The sequence below is a fragment of the Macrobrachium nipponense genome, chromosome 10 (genome assembly GCF_015104395.2).
Source record: "Macrobrachium nipponense isolate FS-2020 chromosome 10, ASM1510439v2, whole genome shotgun sequence".
In the NCBI taxonomy this organism is placed as follows: Eukaryota; Metazoa; Arthropoda; class Malacostraca; order Decapoda; family Palaemonidae; genus Macrobrachium; species Macrobrachium nipponense.
The window spans coordinates 28736106-28750117 of NC_087204.1; the positions used below are offsets into that span (position 1 = coordinate 28736106).

General features: G+C 36.0%; 1 protein-coding gene across 7 annotated transcripts in view; it reads left to right on the forward strand.

Moving 5' to 3' along the window:
- The window catches only part of LOC135223521 (treacle protein-like), a 443099-nt gene that overhangs the window by 394412 nt on the left and 34675 nt on the right, over positions 1 to 14012 (forward strand). For all 7 annotated transcript variants that reach the window (XM_064261986.1, XM_064261985.1, XM_064261980.1 and 4 more), the window contains one exon: positions 11032 to 11319. In XM_064261986.1, the coding sequence (XP_064118056.1) occupies positions 11032 to 11319 (288 nt within the window). The remainder of the gene's footprint in view (positions 1 to 11031; positions 11320 to 14012) is intronic.

Genomic DNA, 14012 nt, shown 5'->3' on the forward strand with positions numbered 1-14012 from the left:
CCCCCCCCCCCTCAGTGTCTTCTGCTCTTTAGAAGATTTCTGTATTTATTTGTTTACTGTTATTGAACTGAATTTTCTTCATAGTTTCATGTTTATTTTTCTCTTCGATAGCATTTTTTATTTTGTTTCTTCCTCGGAGAGAGAGAGAGAGAGACGAGAGAGAGAGGAGAGAGAGAGAGAGAGAGAGACGAGAGAGAGAGAGAGAGAGAGAGAGTTGGGGGCGGGTTAGGGAGAGAATCGTTTTCTTTTGTCTGTTGTCTAATTGGATGAAAAGTGTACGACCTTTTGCCCGTGGTCAAGAATAATAATAATAATAATAATAATAATAATAATAATAATAATAATAATAATAATAATAATAATAATAATGATGAAAAAAAATAAAATAAGAAAGGAAGATGATTTTGCTTTTCGGCGAATTAGACCTGGCAGCTAATTTGTTCTTTGGGAAGAATAATAGTGAAAAATAGGCATCCGGACAAAAAAAAAAAAAAATAAAATAAAATAAAAATAAAATAAAAGAAAATATGGTCAGAAAGAAACATGATGAGTGACGCATGATTACGAAATAGAAAAGGGAAGAAGAATATGCAAGAATAAGAAGAGAATATGATGAGGAATAAACATAATGAAATAAAAGAATAAGACTGATGACCTGTTGATTTGAATGAAGAATATGAAAGAATAAGCAGCCAGTTGGATCTGACAAGAGATAGTTGTCCACGCGGCCAAGGAGAATAGCCAAGAATAGACTTGTGAACGAACAAGAATAGAGAAAGAAGCGTAGAGGACGTATAGAATGTGAAAGAATAAGCTATTGACAAAAGAGTGTGGGAAAGAGAACGAAAGATTATTTAGCAGGTGGGGAATAATAGACTTTAAAGAATAGACATATACAAAAACAAAATAGGATGTTGAATGTAAAGAATAGGGAAGAAGAAAAGGCGGAGATAAGAGGTAAGAAGCGAGAAGGAGATAGGAATGAAATTAGAAGTTAGGAGAAAGAGTAAACGAGTTATTAGATAAAGAACAAAAAGAATAATGGACCGAAAGTTAGGGATTAAAGAATAAGAAAACTGGAAAAAGATAGAGAGGCAGAATATAAATTAGGAAAAGGGAAGAGCGGGAAAGTGAAAGGAAAAAAGACAAGAAAGAATAGGGTGCATGGAGAAGAATAAAACCGAAAGAATAGAAGGATAAAAATAAAGAATAGATCATGTTTTAGGTAGAGAGGAGGGAAATCAATAATTTAAATAGGGAATAAGTCATAGAAGTGAAAATATTTGAAGAATAACTGGCGAGAAATGAACAATACAAAGGCAATTGGCTCATTTTTTAAAATGTCAGATGCCATTAAAAAAGAAATCCAGAATAAATGAGAGATCAGGATAAGTCAAGTATACCATAGTGTAACTAGACCACTGAGGTTTTTAAAAACCCTCCCAGGGCTGACCCAAAGGATTAGATTTTTATTTACGTGGCTAGGAAGCAGTTGTTACTAAGCAACGGGACCTACAGCCTATTGTGGGATCCGAACCACATTGTATCGAGAAATGAATTTCTAATTACCTGAAATAAATACCTCTGGTTCCGCATTGAGGAACTAAGAGAGAGAGAGAGAGAGAGAGAGAGAGAGAGAGAGAGGAGAGAAATAAGCGAAAATAGAAGAAATTTAAGGACAAAAATTGATTCTTATTACCTGAAATAAATACCTCTGGTTCCGCATTGAGGAACTAAGAAAGAGAGAGAGGGAGAGTAGAGAGAAGAAAATAAGGAGGAAGTAGTGATGAAGAAAAAAACTCCCCCCGTTTCTTTCTCCCCCCAAAAAAAATAAATAAAAAAAAGGTCTAGTAGAAAAGATTAAACTGCCAGAGTCGCTTCTGAACCATTTATCACTTTTTTTTTCTTTTTTTTTTAGGCCATATTCTAAAAGCCGCTATTGTACAGCGTGAAGTGGCTGTTTTAAACAGAAGGGATACATTTAATGGGGAGGCTCGTGTACTGATGATGATAATAATGATAAAGAATTATACAATGTTGTAAATGTAAATATATTTTATAAATGTATATTTACATTTCCACCAGTGGGATACCTTAACCATTTTTGCGAATCATGTCATTAGGAGATTTTAGGATTCATAATAATAATAATAATAATTAATAATAATAATAATAATTATAATAATAATAATCACGGGAGAGTAATGGTAAAAATACTTATAAGGATGAGGATATGCTAATGACAACTATACTGATAAAAACATTATCATGTAATAACAATGATAGCAATAAACAGGTTGATGGTGGTGATTAATAGTGGATATAATCATTATCATCATCATAGGTATTATTACTTATTTCTCATTATGTATAATCACCAAGACTGTCATTGGAAATATGTTAGAGAAATAATAAAATAAAATCCTCTCTCTCTCTCTCTCTCTCTCTCTCTCTCTCTCTCTCTCTCTCTCTCTCTCTCCTCTCCCCTCGGCATACAAACACACAAGAGCACATTTTTGGGACGGACCGGATATCCGGCCTTGTTGCCTGTCGCTGTCGGTTGACATATCGCTGTCAGCTGCCTCTCTCTCTCTCTCTCTCTCTCTCTCTCTCTCTCTCTCTCTCTCTCTCTCTCTCGTTCTTTTTCTTCTTATTGTTGTTAGTCGTTAAACCTCATTATCATTTCAAATCTGCTGTCTTCCTATGACTAGAAGAAGCAGCATGGCGACTTCTGGCAACTATTGTATTTGTAAGAGTTATGCCTAGCATTTTAGCCATTATTGTTATATTATTATTTCTCTCTTTCTCTCTCATTTTCTTATTCTTCTTCTTCTCATTGTTAACCTTATTATCATTTCAAACCTGTTATATTCCAATCACTGGAGGAAACAGCATAGCAACATGAACATTATAGCGATACCTGACAAATAATGTATTTATTAGTTATGCCAAAAATTCTAGCTATTATGTTCATAGAAGACCTCATAGGACTTAGTTGCTAATTTTTAATTTTTCAATTTCATGAAAGCATTGAATGTCCATTACAAGCTTTGTTGCTCCAACTTCACAATTAATGTTAAGTATATCTTAGTTTAACCAGACCACTGAGCTGATTACCAGCCATCCTAGGGCTGGCCCGAAGGACGATATTTTTAAGTGACTAGGAACCAATTGGTTACCTAGCAACGGGACCTACAGCTCATTGTGGGATCCGAACCACATTATATCAAGAAATTAATTTCTAATCACCAGGAATAAATTTCTCAGATTCCACGTTGGCAGAGCAGGGGATGGAACTCAGGACTACCGAATTGGTAGGCGAGCACGTAAAACCACTCGTCCAACGAGGAACTTTCCAACTTCACAGTGAAATTCTTTTAGGGATGAGGTTGCCTCCATTGGTTTTGGCCCTACCATAGTCGTCTAAATGCTTATGTTAACAGTGGCCCAGTGAGTCTCGCTCATATCTTCAAGGACCTTGCTTCGTGTACGACCTTCCGCCCACCAGCCGACCCAGCTGTAAAAGAGTACCAGGGTCTGCTGGGATCTAGAAAAGACCTGTTGGAAAAACCTCCTGGTGCTACCAGGTATTTGGTGAATAAGTATATATTCACACACATTCACATATTAAAATTATCCTTTTAGTGGTGGGCTTCAGTGCAGGATTCCTAAGTCTCAGCGAGTAATTTGGGGGTGAAGTTGCAAGCCCCATACCCTTCTCCAGTGGGTCTTTAACAGAACGTGCCTAAATCGTTTAAACCAAACCCTGCTGTTTACTGGTGTGGGTGTGTGTGTGTATGTGTAAACTGTGTGTATTTGGTTGTATAAATAATTGTGTTTGTTTATATTTCTGTGCGTGAAACGAAAGGAATAGTAGTACTATGAGATTTATCTGTACGATTAATAACATTTTTCAGTTATTATCAGCTTGTTGTTAAATACAGCTACGAGGGTTGATAATTAATCTGTTCAGTGGTCCGGTTAAACTATTTGGATAATAATAATAATAATAATAATAATAATAATAATAATAATAATAATAATTAAATAATAATTAATAATAATAATAATGGTGATTGATGATGATGTTAAGGCCACCATATTAGTAGGCTATACAAGAGAGAGAGAGAGAGAGAGATGAAAACGATTAGTGTTTTTCCTGCCTGAGCTCACCAGGTATTTAATGACGCAATCTGCTCGTATATTACGGACTCTACCTAAAAACACACACACACCTAAAACACACCTACACACACACACACACACACACCTACACACCTACCTAAACACACACACACACACACACACACACACACAGTAAATTGCAGATCCTCTCGGGTCCATGCAATTGTATAAAAAGGAAAGGTAAAGTTAAGTGGGTATATTCTGGAGGGGGTGGGGGCAAATATGTAGGGAGGGGAAAGGGTGAAGGGTACAAATAAAGGTAAACCCATCCCCCCCTCCCCCCTCCACCCTCCACCCCAGGCTCCCTTATGTGGTTAATTATTGGTTGCTCATCAAGATCAAACTTGGGCTCCGCAAAATATGACTGCATCTGCAAATTGCCTTTTCTGCTTGTTGGGGGGGGGGGGGGGGGGGGGGGGAGGTCTTGATGAAGTCGGAGGAATGTGGAAGGAGAGAGAGAGAGAGAGAGAGAGAGAGATGAGATGAGAGATGAGAGAGAGAGAGAGAAGTAAATATGTTGCAATTGAATTTTGCGAATATTTTAGTGTAGTGCAAATTTCTTCATGTTTTTCATAATCCACAACAGTCGACTAAAAACCACGCACATTAAGTCATCAGAATTATAATAGGGAAATAGGGATTGAAAGCGAAGCCCAGAGAGAGAGAGAGAGAGAGAGAGAGAGAGAGAGAGAGAGAGAGAGAGAGAACAAATACCCTAAACCACCTAATGTCACACACACACACACACACGCAGATAATAGATTTAAATTTGATCACTGAAACCGACCCTAATTCCCCCTGCATTGGAAACTGAACTTTATGCTCCCTTGATCAAAAGCTTCCTTTTGCAACTTCCTATATCATGAGAGGTGGATGCTTTCAGCATCCTCTCTTATCAAGAGGAGACATAGAAGGCGAAGGTTGTGAAATTTTATGGGGTACTTCCCTTGATTGACTGCTCTCTCTCTCTCTCTCTCTCTCTCTCTCTCTCTCTCTCTCTCTCTCTCTCTCTCCTCCTTTAGTCGTCTTTCCCCATTTCACTTCAAAAGGAAGGTTGTTATCACTTGAAAAGGAAAGTCCACTAACACATTTTACTTAAGTTTACTAAAAAAAAAAAAATAATAATGTGAGTAATTTTAGCAGCGACAGTATACAATACATTCAAGAAAATTCATTGCAGGTGTCATCTTGTGAAACTTCCTGGTTCTTCCTCAATTTATTTCACCTCTTACAATAGTTGGGATGGAATTTTTTTTTATTTTTTCATCTTCATTTTTTTATTTTATTAATTTTTATTTATTTATTTATTTATTTATTTTTGTATTGCCCGTCTCCGTCTGACCGTGACTAAAAGAGATTATGCGTAAACTTCAACGCGAGTATATTATTATTATTATTATTATTGTTAAGAAATTCACAGTTTCGTGAAAACAAATTGTTAAAAAATATCCACAATTATATATTAAAAATACATAGAAATATATTTTTAATATATAATTGTGGATATTTTTTAACATTTTTTTTTTTTTGCTCTATCACAGTCCTCCAATTCGACTGGGTGGTATTTATAGTGTGGGGTTCCGGGTTGCATCCTGCCTCCTTAGGAGTCCATCACTTTCTTACTATGTGTGCCGTTTCTAGGATCACACTCTTCTGCATGAGTCCTGGAGCTACTTCAGACCCTAGTTTTTCTAGATTTCTTTTGCCGGGATCTTGGGATCGTGCCTAGTGCTCCTATGATTATGGGTACGATTTCAAGTATCAAGATCTGAAAATAGAAATAAGAAGGATATGGGATATGCCAGTGGAAATCGTACCCATTATTATTATTATTATTATTATTATTATTATTATTATTATTATTATTATTATTATTATTATTATTATTATTATTATTATTATTATTATTCATAACAATCTCAAAATAACATGAGTCACTAAAATGATGAAGGAATCAGTGTTGTAAGTGTAAATATATATTTGAAATATACTTACAAAACCTTTTGTAATATATTTCCAATATGCATTTATATTTTCACTATTTTGGATTTCTTCACCATTATTATTATTATTATTATTATTATTATTATTATTATTATTATTATTATTATTATTATTATTATTATTATTATTATTATTATTCCAACAGGAACCCTGTTCATACGGAACAAGCCCACCATAGGGGCCACTGTCTTGAAATTCAAGCTTCCAAAGAGTATCGTGTTCATTAGAAATAAGTAACGTTAAGCAAAAGGAAATACAGAAAAGAAGAGACCATTTAATAGAGAAGAGAAAATAAATCAAGTTGATCAATAAAAAGACACAAATTTAAGTAAATGACTTAAATAGAAAAAGAATTAATGTAGGTAGTATTTCATTGTTCTCGTATTTAGTATTCTCATGGATATTTGAAAGTAACGAAGGAGAGGACGATTTTAGAATGGAAATGGGAAATTCGCCCCCTTAGTCTGTCAGGCAAATGAAGTGTGAATTGGCAAACGCCTCTTTCGTTATTCTGAGCAAACTGTGGATGAGAGGAGGTTCTTGAGTTACGGACGCTAATTAGTTATGCAAACAAACATCACTTGAGATTTCATAGTGAGGTGCAAACAATTGGAATTGTCCGTGTCATATTATGACTGAGAGAGAGAGAGAGAGAGAGAGAGGGGACACATTCACGCATGCGCAGTGTCATACTGCGCAAATAAGACCGTTCCGATTCATTTTGGGAGATGGTTTTCAAAAGTCGAGTCTCGAGAGAATGCTGGAATCTCTCTCTCTCTCTCTCTCTCTCTCTCTCTCTCTCTCTCTCTCTCTCTCTCTCTCTCTCTGAAGGTAAAAAAATACAAATGAATTTAAAACACTCTTTCTCATACAGAAGATAACAATCTCTCTCTCTCTCTCTCTCTCTCTCTCTCTCTCTCTCTACTCTCTCTCTCTCTCTCTCTCTCTCTCCCCATTCATACCACTCACCTTCAAAATGTGGGATAATTCTTTAGTCGTTTCACCCATTTACTTCAAAAGGAAGGTTGTTGTCACTTGAAAAGGAAAATCCATTAACACATTTTACTTAAGTATACTAAAAAAAAAAAAATAATGTGAGTAATTTTAGCAGCGACAGTATACGATACATTCAAGAAAATTCATTGCAGGTGTCATCTTGTGTAATTTCCTGGTTCTTCCTCAATTTATTTCTCCTCTTACAATAGTCGGGATGGATTTTTTTATTTTTTCATCTTCATTTTTTAATTTATTAATTTTTATTTTTTTTATTTATTTATCTATTTATTTATTTATTTATTTATTTGTTATTTATTTATTTATTTATTTATTTGTTTATTTATTTACCCTTTATTGTCTCCGTCTGACCATGACTAAAAGAGATTATGCGTAAGCTTCAACACAAAGTATACTATTATTATTATTATTATTATTATTATTATTATTATTTTATTATTATTATTATTCATAACAACCTCAAAATAACATGAGTCACTAAAATGATGAAGGAATCAGTGTTGTAAGTGTAAATATATATATATATTTGAAATATACTTACAAAACCTTTTGTAATATATTTCCAATTTACATTTATATTTTCACCATTTTTGGATTTCTTCACCTTATTCTTATTATTATTATTATTATTATTATTATTATTATTATTATTATTATTATTGGTATTATTATTATTATTATTATTATTATTATTATTATTATTCTAGCAGGAACCCTGTTCATACGGAACAAGCCCACCATAGGGGCCACTGACTTGAAATTCAAGCTTCCAAAGAGTGTCGTGTTCATTAGAAATAAGTAACGTTAAGCAAAGGGAAATACAGAAAAGAAGAGACCACTTATTAGAGTAGAGGAAATAAATCAAGTTGATCAATAAAAAGAAACAAATTTAAGTAAAGGACTCAAATAGAAAAAGAATGAATGTAGGGTAGTGGTTTCATTGTGCCCGTATTTAGTATTCTCTTGGGTATTTGAAAGTAACGAAGGAGAGGACGATTTTAGACTGGAAATGGATAATTCGCCCCCTCAGTCTGTCAGGCAAATGAAGTGTGAATTGGCAAACGCCTCTTTCGTTATTCTGAGCAAACTGTGGATGAGAGAAGGTTCTTGAGTTACGGACGCTAATTAGTTATGCAAACAAACATCACTTGAGATTTCATAGTGAGGTGCAAACAATTGGAATTGTCCGTGTCATATTATGACTGAGAGAGAGAGAGAGAGAGAGAGAGAGAGAGAGGGGGAGGGGGGGGGGGGCACATTCACGCATGCGCAGTGTCATACTGCGCAAATAAGACCGTTCCGATCCATTTTGGGAGATGATTTTCAAAGTCGAGTATCGAGAGAATGCTGGGATCTCTCTCTCTCTCTCTCTCTCTCTCTCTCTCTCTCTGAAAGTAAAAAAATAGAAATGAATTTAAAGCACTCTTTCTCATACAGAAGGTAACAAATAACTCTTAAAAGAGATTAGTTCTCTCTCTCTCTCTCTCTCTCTCTCTCTCTCTCTCTCTCTCTCTCTCTCTCTCTCTCTCAGAGGCTCAATCCTGTCATGATTATCGAATTCCAAAGGGTCCTTTGGAATTCGAACCCCTTATTCGCATGAAAGGTGTCTGCTTGCTCTGTTTAACGAATTGTTATGGGGGCAAACTTTGACTTGCGAGAGAGAGAGAGAGAGAGAGAGAGAGAGAGAGAGAGAGAGAGAGAGAGAGAGTCTGAAATCAGGTCATTTGGTCATTTTTATCATTATTGTCTTGAAATAATCCTCATCTCCATCATCGTCATCATTTTTATTGTTATTGCCTTTTTATTATTATTATTATTATTATTATTATTATTATTATTATTATTATTATTATTATTATTGTGACCGACTTTGTCTACAATATCATAATTTTTTAAAGACAATCATCGCTGTATCAGTGTTAATATAATCTTTTTTTATGACTATACTATCAATTAAGTGTTGACTACTTTTTATCTTGTAAGTAATACTTAAAAGATGAGATGAGAAGCTTCCACAGTGATTTTCCCAAAATGTTCTTTGGAGAACCACTAAACTCTCTTAGCTTTACAGGTAAAACAATGAATAGAACTTGAAAGATATAGCTATAAAATGCTCTTCATTTTATAGATAACTCTTAAAGATATAGCTATGCATTTTACAGTTAAATCTTGAAGATATAGCCATGCATTTTATAGTTAAATCTTGAAGATATAGCTATGCATTTTATAGTTAAATCTCGAAGATATACCTATACAATGCTGCTCATTTAAAGTTAAATCTATGTGTTCGTCCCTGAAAAAATCTCTCGCATCACATTTTCTGTCATTTATAAAGACAAACCAAAACTAACTTGCTCTAGTGGATGAGTTAAAAGGGGGTTTTGGGGGTTGGGGGGGGTGTTCATCCCTTCCCACTGAGTAAAATTAAAAAAAAAATCCAGAGGGGTCACCTTAATTGGGACAGATTATTCAGACATTTATTTCTTCTAATGAGGTCCAATTACTTCAATTCTTTAGTTCGACGAGATTCCCAATTTACGTCTGAAGTAGAATTCTTTAAAACCCCTCTCCCATCCCCCCCCCCCCCCCCCCCCACCCCCCCCTACCCACCCACCCCCCCCCAGGGACATCCACCTGGTTCCTGTCCCCCATCTCATTCCAACTTCAACTCTCTCTCTCTCTCTCTCTCTCTCTCTCTCATATGACGTATTACTTCATATAACCCGGAAGTAGAACCTGATTTGACCATACCCCCCCCTCTCTCTCTCTCTCTCTCTCTCTTTCTCTCTCTCTCTCTCTCTCTCTCTCTCTCTCTCTCCTGCTTTCATTGAGATGTTGTAGAAAGCGGTCAAGTGGATACGGGTGAATAAATGAGACCATTTTGAAATTAAGAGCTTACAACTGCCCCCCCCTCCCCCCCCCCCCCACATCCTCTCCTTATTTCTAACTGGGGAGGAGGGGCTGGGGTGGAGTGTGTGGTTTGAAGGAGTTTGAGTTGAATTTGAGATTATGGGGGTTGAAGAGCGGTTTTTTTTTTTTTTTTTTTTTTTTTTTTTTTTTTTTTTTTTTTTTTTTTTTTTGGCCGGTTTGAAGAGGTTTAGGCAGTCCTTTTTTTTATCTTTCCTTTTTTTTTCTTTAAATGAGACACTTGATGTTAATGGGTGGGGAGAAAAACGAAGGACTTCCCTTGACAGGCGTGAGCTTCTTTGAATTTGGACTCTCTCTCTCTCTCTCTCTCTCTCTCTCTCTCTCTCTCTCTCTCTCTCTCTCTCTCATTTCGACGAATTACACAATATACCCCGGAAGTAGAATATGACTCGAACATGACCCGCTCCCTGATAACACCGTTCTCTCTCTCTCTCTCTCTCTCTCTCTCTCTCTCTCTCTCTCTCTTCTCCTGCTTCCGCTCTCTCATCCTCTTCTCTCCTTCTTCCTTAGGGTGAGAGAACGAAGTGGCAAGGAAGAAAATAAATGCCCTCGTTTCCTTAATTTGTGGACCATCTGTTTAACCTGAGCAGTAAGCTGTATGCCTGGTTGTGTCATTCGACTCATATCGATCGTTGTCCATTGACTTCACAACCTAAATTTCGTTCAATCCATCAATCAGTCATAGTAAATGTTCAGTATCATACCCATTTATGATATAACTCATTCATTTTTAATGTCATTCTCCCCCTACAGGAAATCCCAGGGGCTCAGTTTCATACTCTTTTATATCATTCATACATTTTGATGTCATTCTTCCCCTACAGGAAATCCCTGTAGAAATAGCTTGATACCCATTTATGATATCACTCACTCATTTTCTATGTCATTCTTCTCCTGCAGGAAATCCCAGGGGCGAACCAACACCGGGAGGTGGAGAAGGCGGGCTACCTGACGAAGCTAAGCGGGCGCAGCTTCCCCTACATTGCGCAGTGGAAGCGGCGCTACTGCGTGCTGTCCAAAGGGCGCCTCTACTACTACGAGCGGGAGGACAGCAAGTCCGGTGAGAAGAGCAACGGCGTCATCAACCTCGAGTACTTCGACCAGGTATCCGAGGCGGGACCCAAGGACTGCAAGAAGGCCACCAATGTCTTCGTCATCACCTCGCAGGACAGGAGCTTCTTCGACCCTGTAAGTCACGGAGGGGCTCCTCTCCCCTTTTTTTTTTTTTTTTTTTTTTTTTTTTCTTGTTTCTTCTTGAGCTTCTTCGACCCTGTGAGTCGTAAGGGGGCAATTCCCCCCCCCCCCATTTTTTTTTTCTTCAGATCCTTCTTATTGTTATTTCTAGTGTTACAGTATATCATCTCTTCATAAGACCAGACGTTCTTCTTTCGTTTTCTACCTTTCCGTCATAAAATCATTTGTTTTACAGTTCGAGCCCTTAAAACCAAAAGGTTTTGCATGCATTTGTGTGCTTACACTATTTAAACGTCAAATCACTTCTTATTTACCATTATATACAAACACCACTATATAGCTGAATGCAATTATCTGGGCCACAACTAAATTACGTAGCAAAATCCACAACCAAATATTATTCTTATGAATCCCAATTTGAAGAGAGCGATAGACCCGCCCTTAAAAAGAAAAGGGGTAACAGTTGAGGTGGAATTATACGTAGGTCCCGAGGAAAACCGTAAGCAGGAAGAGAATGCCAGAGTATACTACCAGTCAGTCCGGTGATTTTCTTTTTATTAATTTGTACATCGCGTTTTCATATTGTTTATTAATGATTTCCTTAAGATCGACAGGAAACCATGATATCCAGTTTAATAGCAGTCATGAAATGTGGATAGCAACGAACTTTATAGTGTTAGAAGTAATACGAGTAATTTTAATTATATAATTTAATAATGATAGAAGCAGTAGCATGTGTCAGTAGTTCTACTTATGGTAAATGTAAAGGAGACTCCCGCGCTCGTTTATCATTATAATTTTTAGGTTGTACAGTATAGAAAAGTGAGTCAACGCAGTACAGGTGAGATAATTTGAGAAATATTCCGAGATATCTCATTGTTCAGTAAATTTACGAAATTAATGTTATAATATCAGTAATGGTAGTGTTTTGCATTTGCGCAACACGCCTTAATACATTTTCTTTGAGTATTTTTTACCCATTTTCTTTTAACTTGACTTAATGAGAGGGGTGCCTGCGTTATTACGTCAGCCTATCGCCCATCTTCCAAAACCTAATCGATATATAGTTGAGAAACCAGTAACAACAGTAATGATGATGATGAGACCGATCATGATGGAACAATAACAGCATCAGCATTATTAGCTGTTAAAAATGTAAGTAACAAATGGAAACGACGATTTTAATTAAACAAAAGATCATGAGAACAGCAATTACTACAACAACATGAAAACAAAGATAATATAGAGTAAAAATTGAACGTTAGTAATGATGATAAAATAATAACGTGAACTCTAATACCAATAAGGGGGAAGGAAATAGCTATGATTGAAAATATCTGATCTTCGTCCCCCGACACACGTCTGCTCTTGCAAATGGCCTGATATTATCCCTTATGAGATATAATCTCTCTCTCCGAATTTTATCTCATTAGAAGCTGGGAGAGACACACCCCCCCCCCCCCCTCCTTCACTCCCCATTAATCTTCTCTCGAATTCAGAGGTGGCCTGGGGTTAATAAATCCGGGTTATGTATCAGGAGAACTACACAAGTGTTAATTAAATTAAGTTTTTTCCGTTTTTCGAAAAAATATACATTTTCTTATTAGATTGTGGATTTTGATGTTTATTGATGCATATGGCTTATTTATAGTCACTTTTTCGCTAATCGAGTTGTTTTTTGTAAATTTTGTCTGTTTTTATGTTTGTTTTTCGTTTCGAATAATGATTATGATTTATTTATTCTATGAATGGCCAAGATATAAAGTGCCTAATTTATTTGGCGATAAATCAAGTGTCAGTTAATGTTGTTATTCTCTCTCTCTCTCTCTCTCTCTCTCTCTCTCTCTCTCTCTCTCTCTCTCTCTCTCAACACCACAACATCCAGGTGAATTAGATGTTGTCGTTCCCTCTCCTGATCAGAAGGGCGAAGCCTTAAATCAGGGCGGGAGGGTTCTTTTCATTTGGGGCCAAATCTCTCTCTCTCTCTCTCTCTCTCTCTCTCTCTCTCTCTCTCTCTCTCTCTCTCTCTCTCTCTCTCTCTCTCTCTCCAGGGTAGTCAACATCTCTCCTCTCATGATGCTTCTGTTGTTGTTGTTGTTGCTGATGCTGTTTCTCTTGGAAGTATTTTTCAATGGGCGATACTGTTTCTTTACTGAATTTTTTTTTTTTTTTTCATTTTGTTGTTTCTCCTCTAAAATTGTGATCTGATGTAAGTTGTTGTTTCGTCGTTGTCCCTGTTGTTGGCGTGGCTTACCTTGCATTTCGATCTAGGGGATATATATAATATATATATATATATATATATATATATATAGATATATATATATTATATATATATATATAAAAGTAAAAATAAACATTTTTATTTCTACTTCTTCTTCTTCTTCTTCTTCTTCTTATTATTATTATTATTATTATTATTATTATTATTATTATTATTATTATTATATGGTGCATATTTTTTTTTTTCAGCCGCAATTTTGTCATGACATTGTCGAACAGAATTTTCACCTCCCATGTTACCCAAAATAACAGCATTAAAAAAAAAATAAAAAAAAACAAAAAACCTTTGGACTGACGGTCTGTAAATCATTCCGATATATCAGTATGCTCACTCATGGAAATGTTTTTCGGGGAAAAAAAAAAAACTCATATTTTCACGTCATTTCCGTCGGTCTATTTGAAGG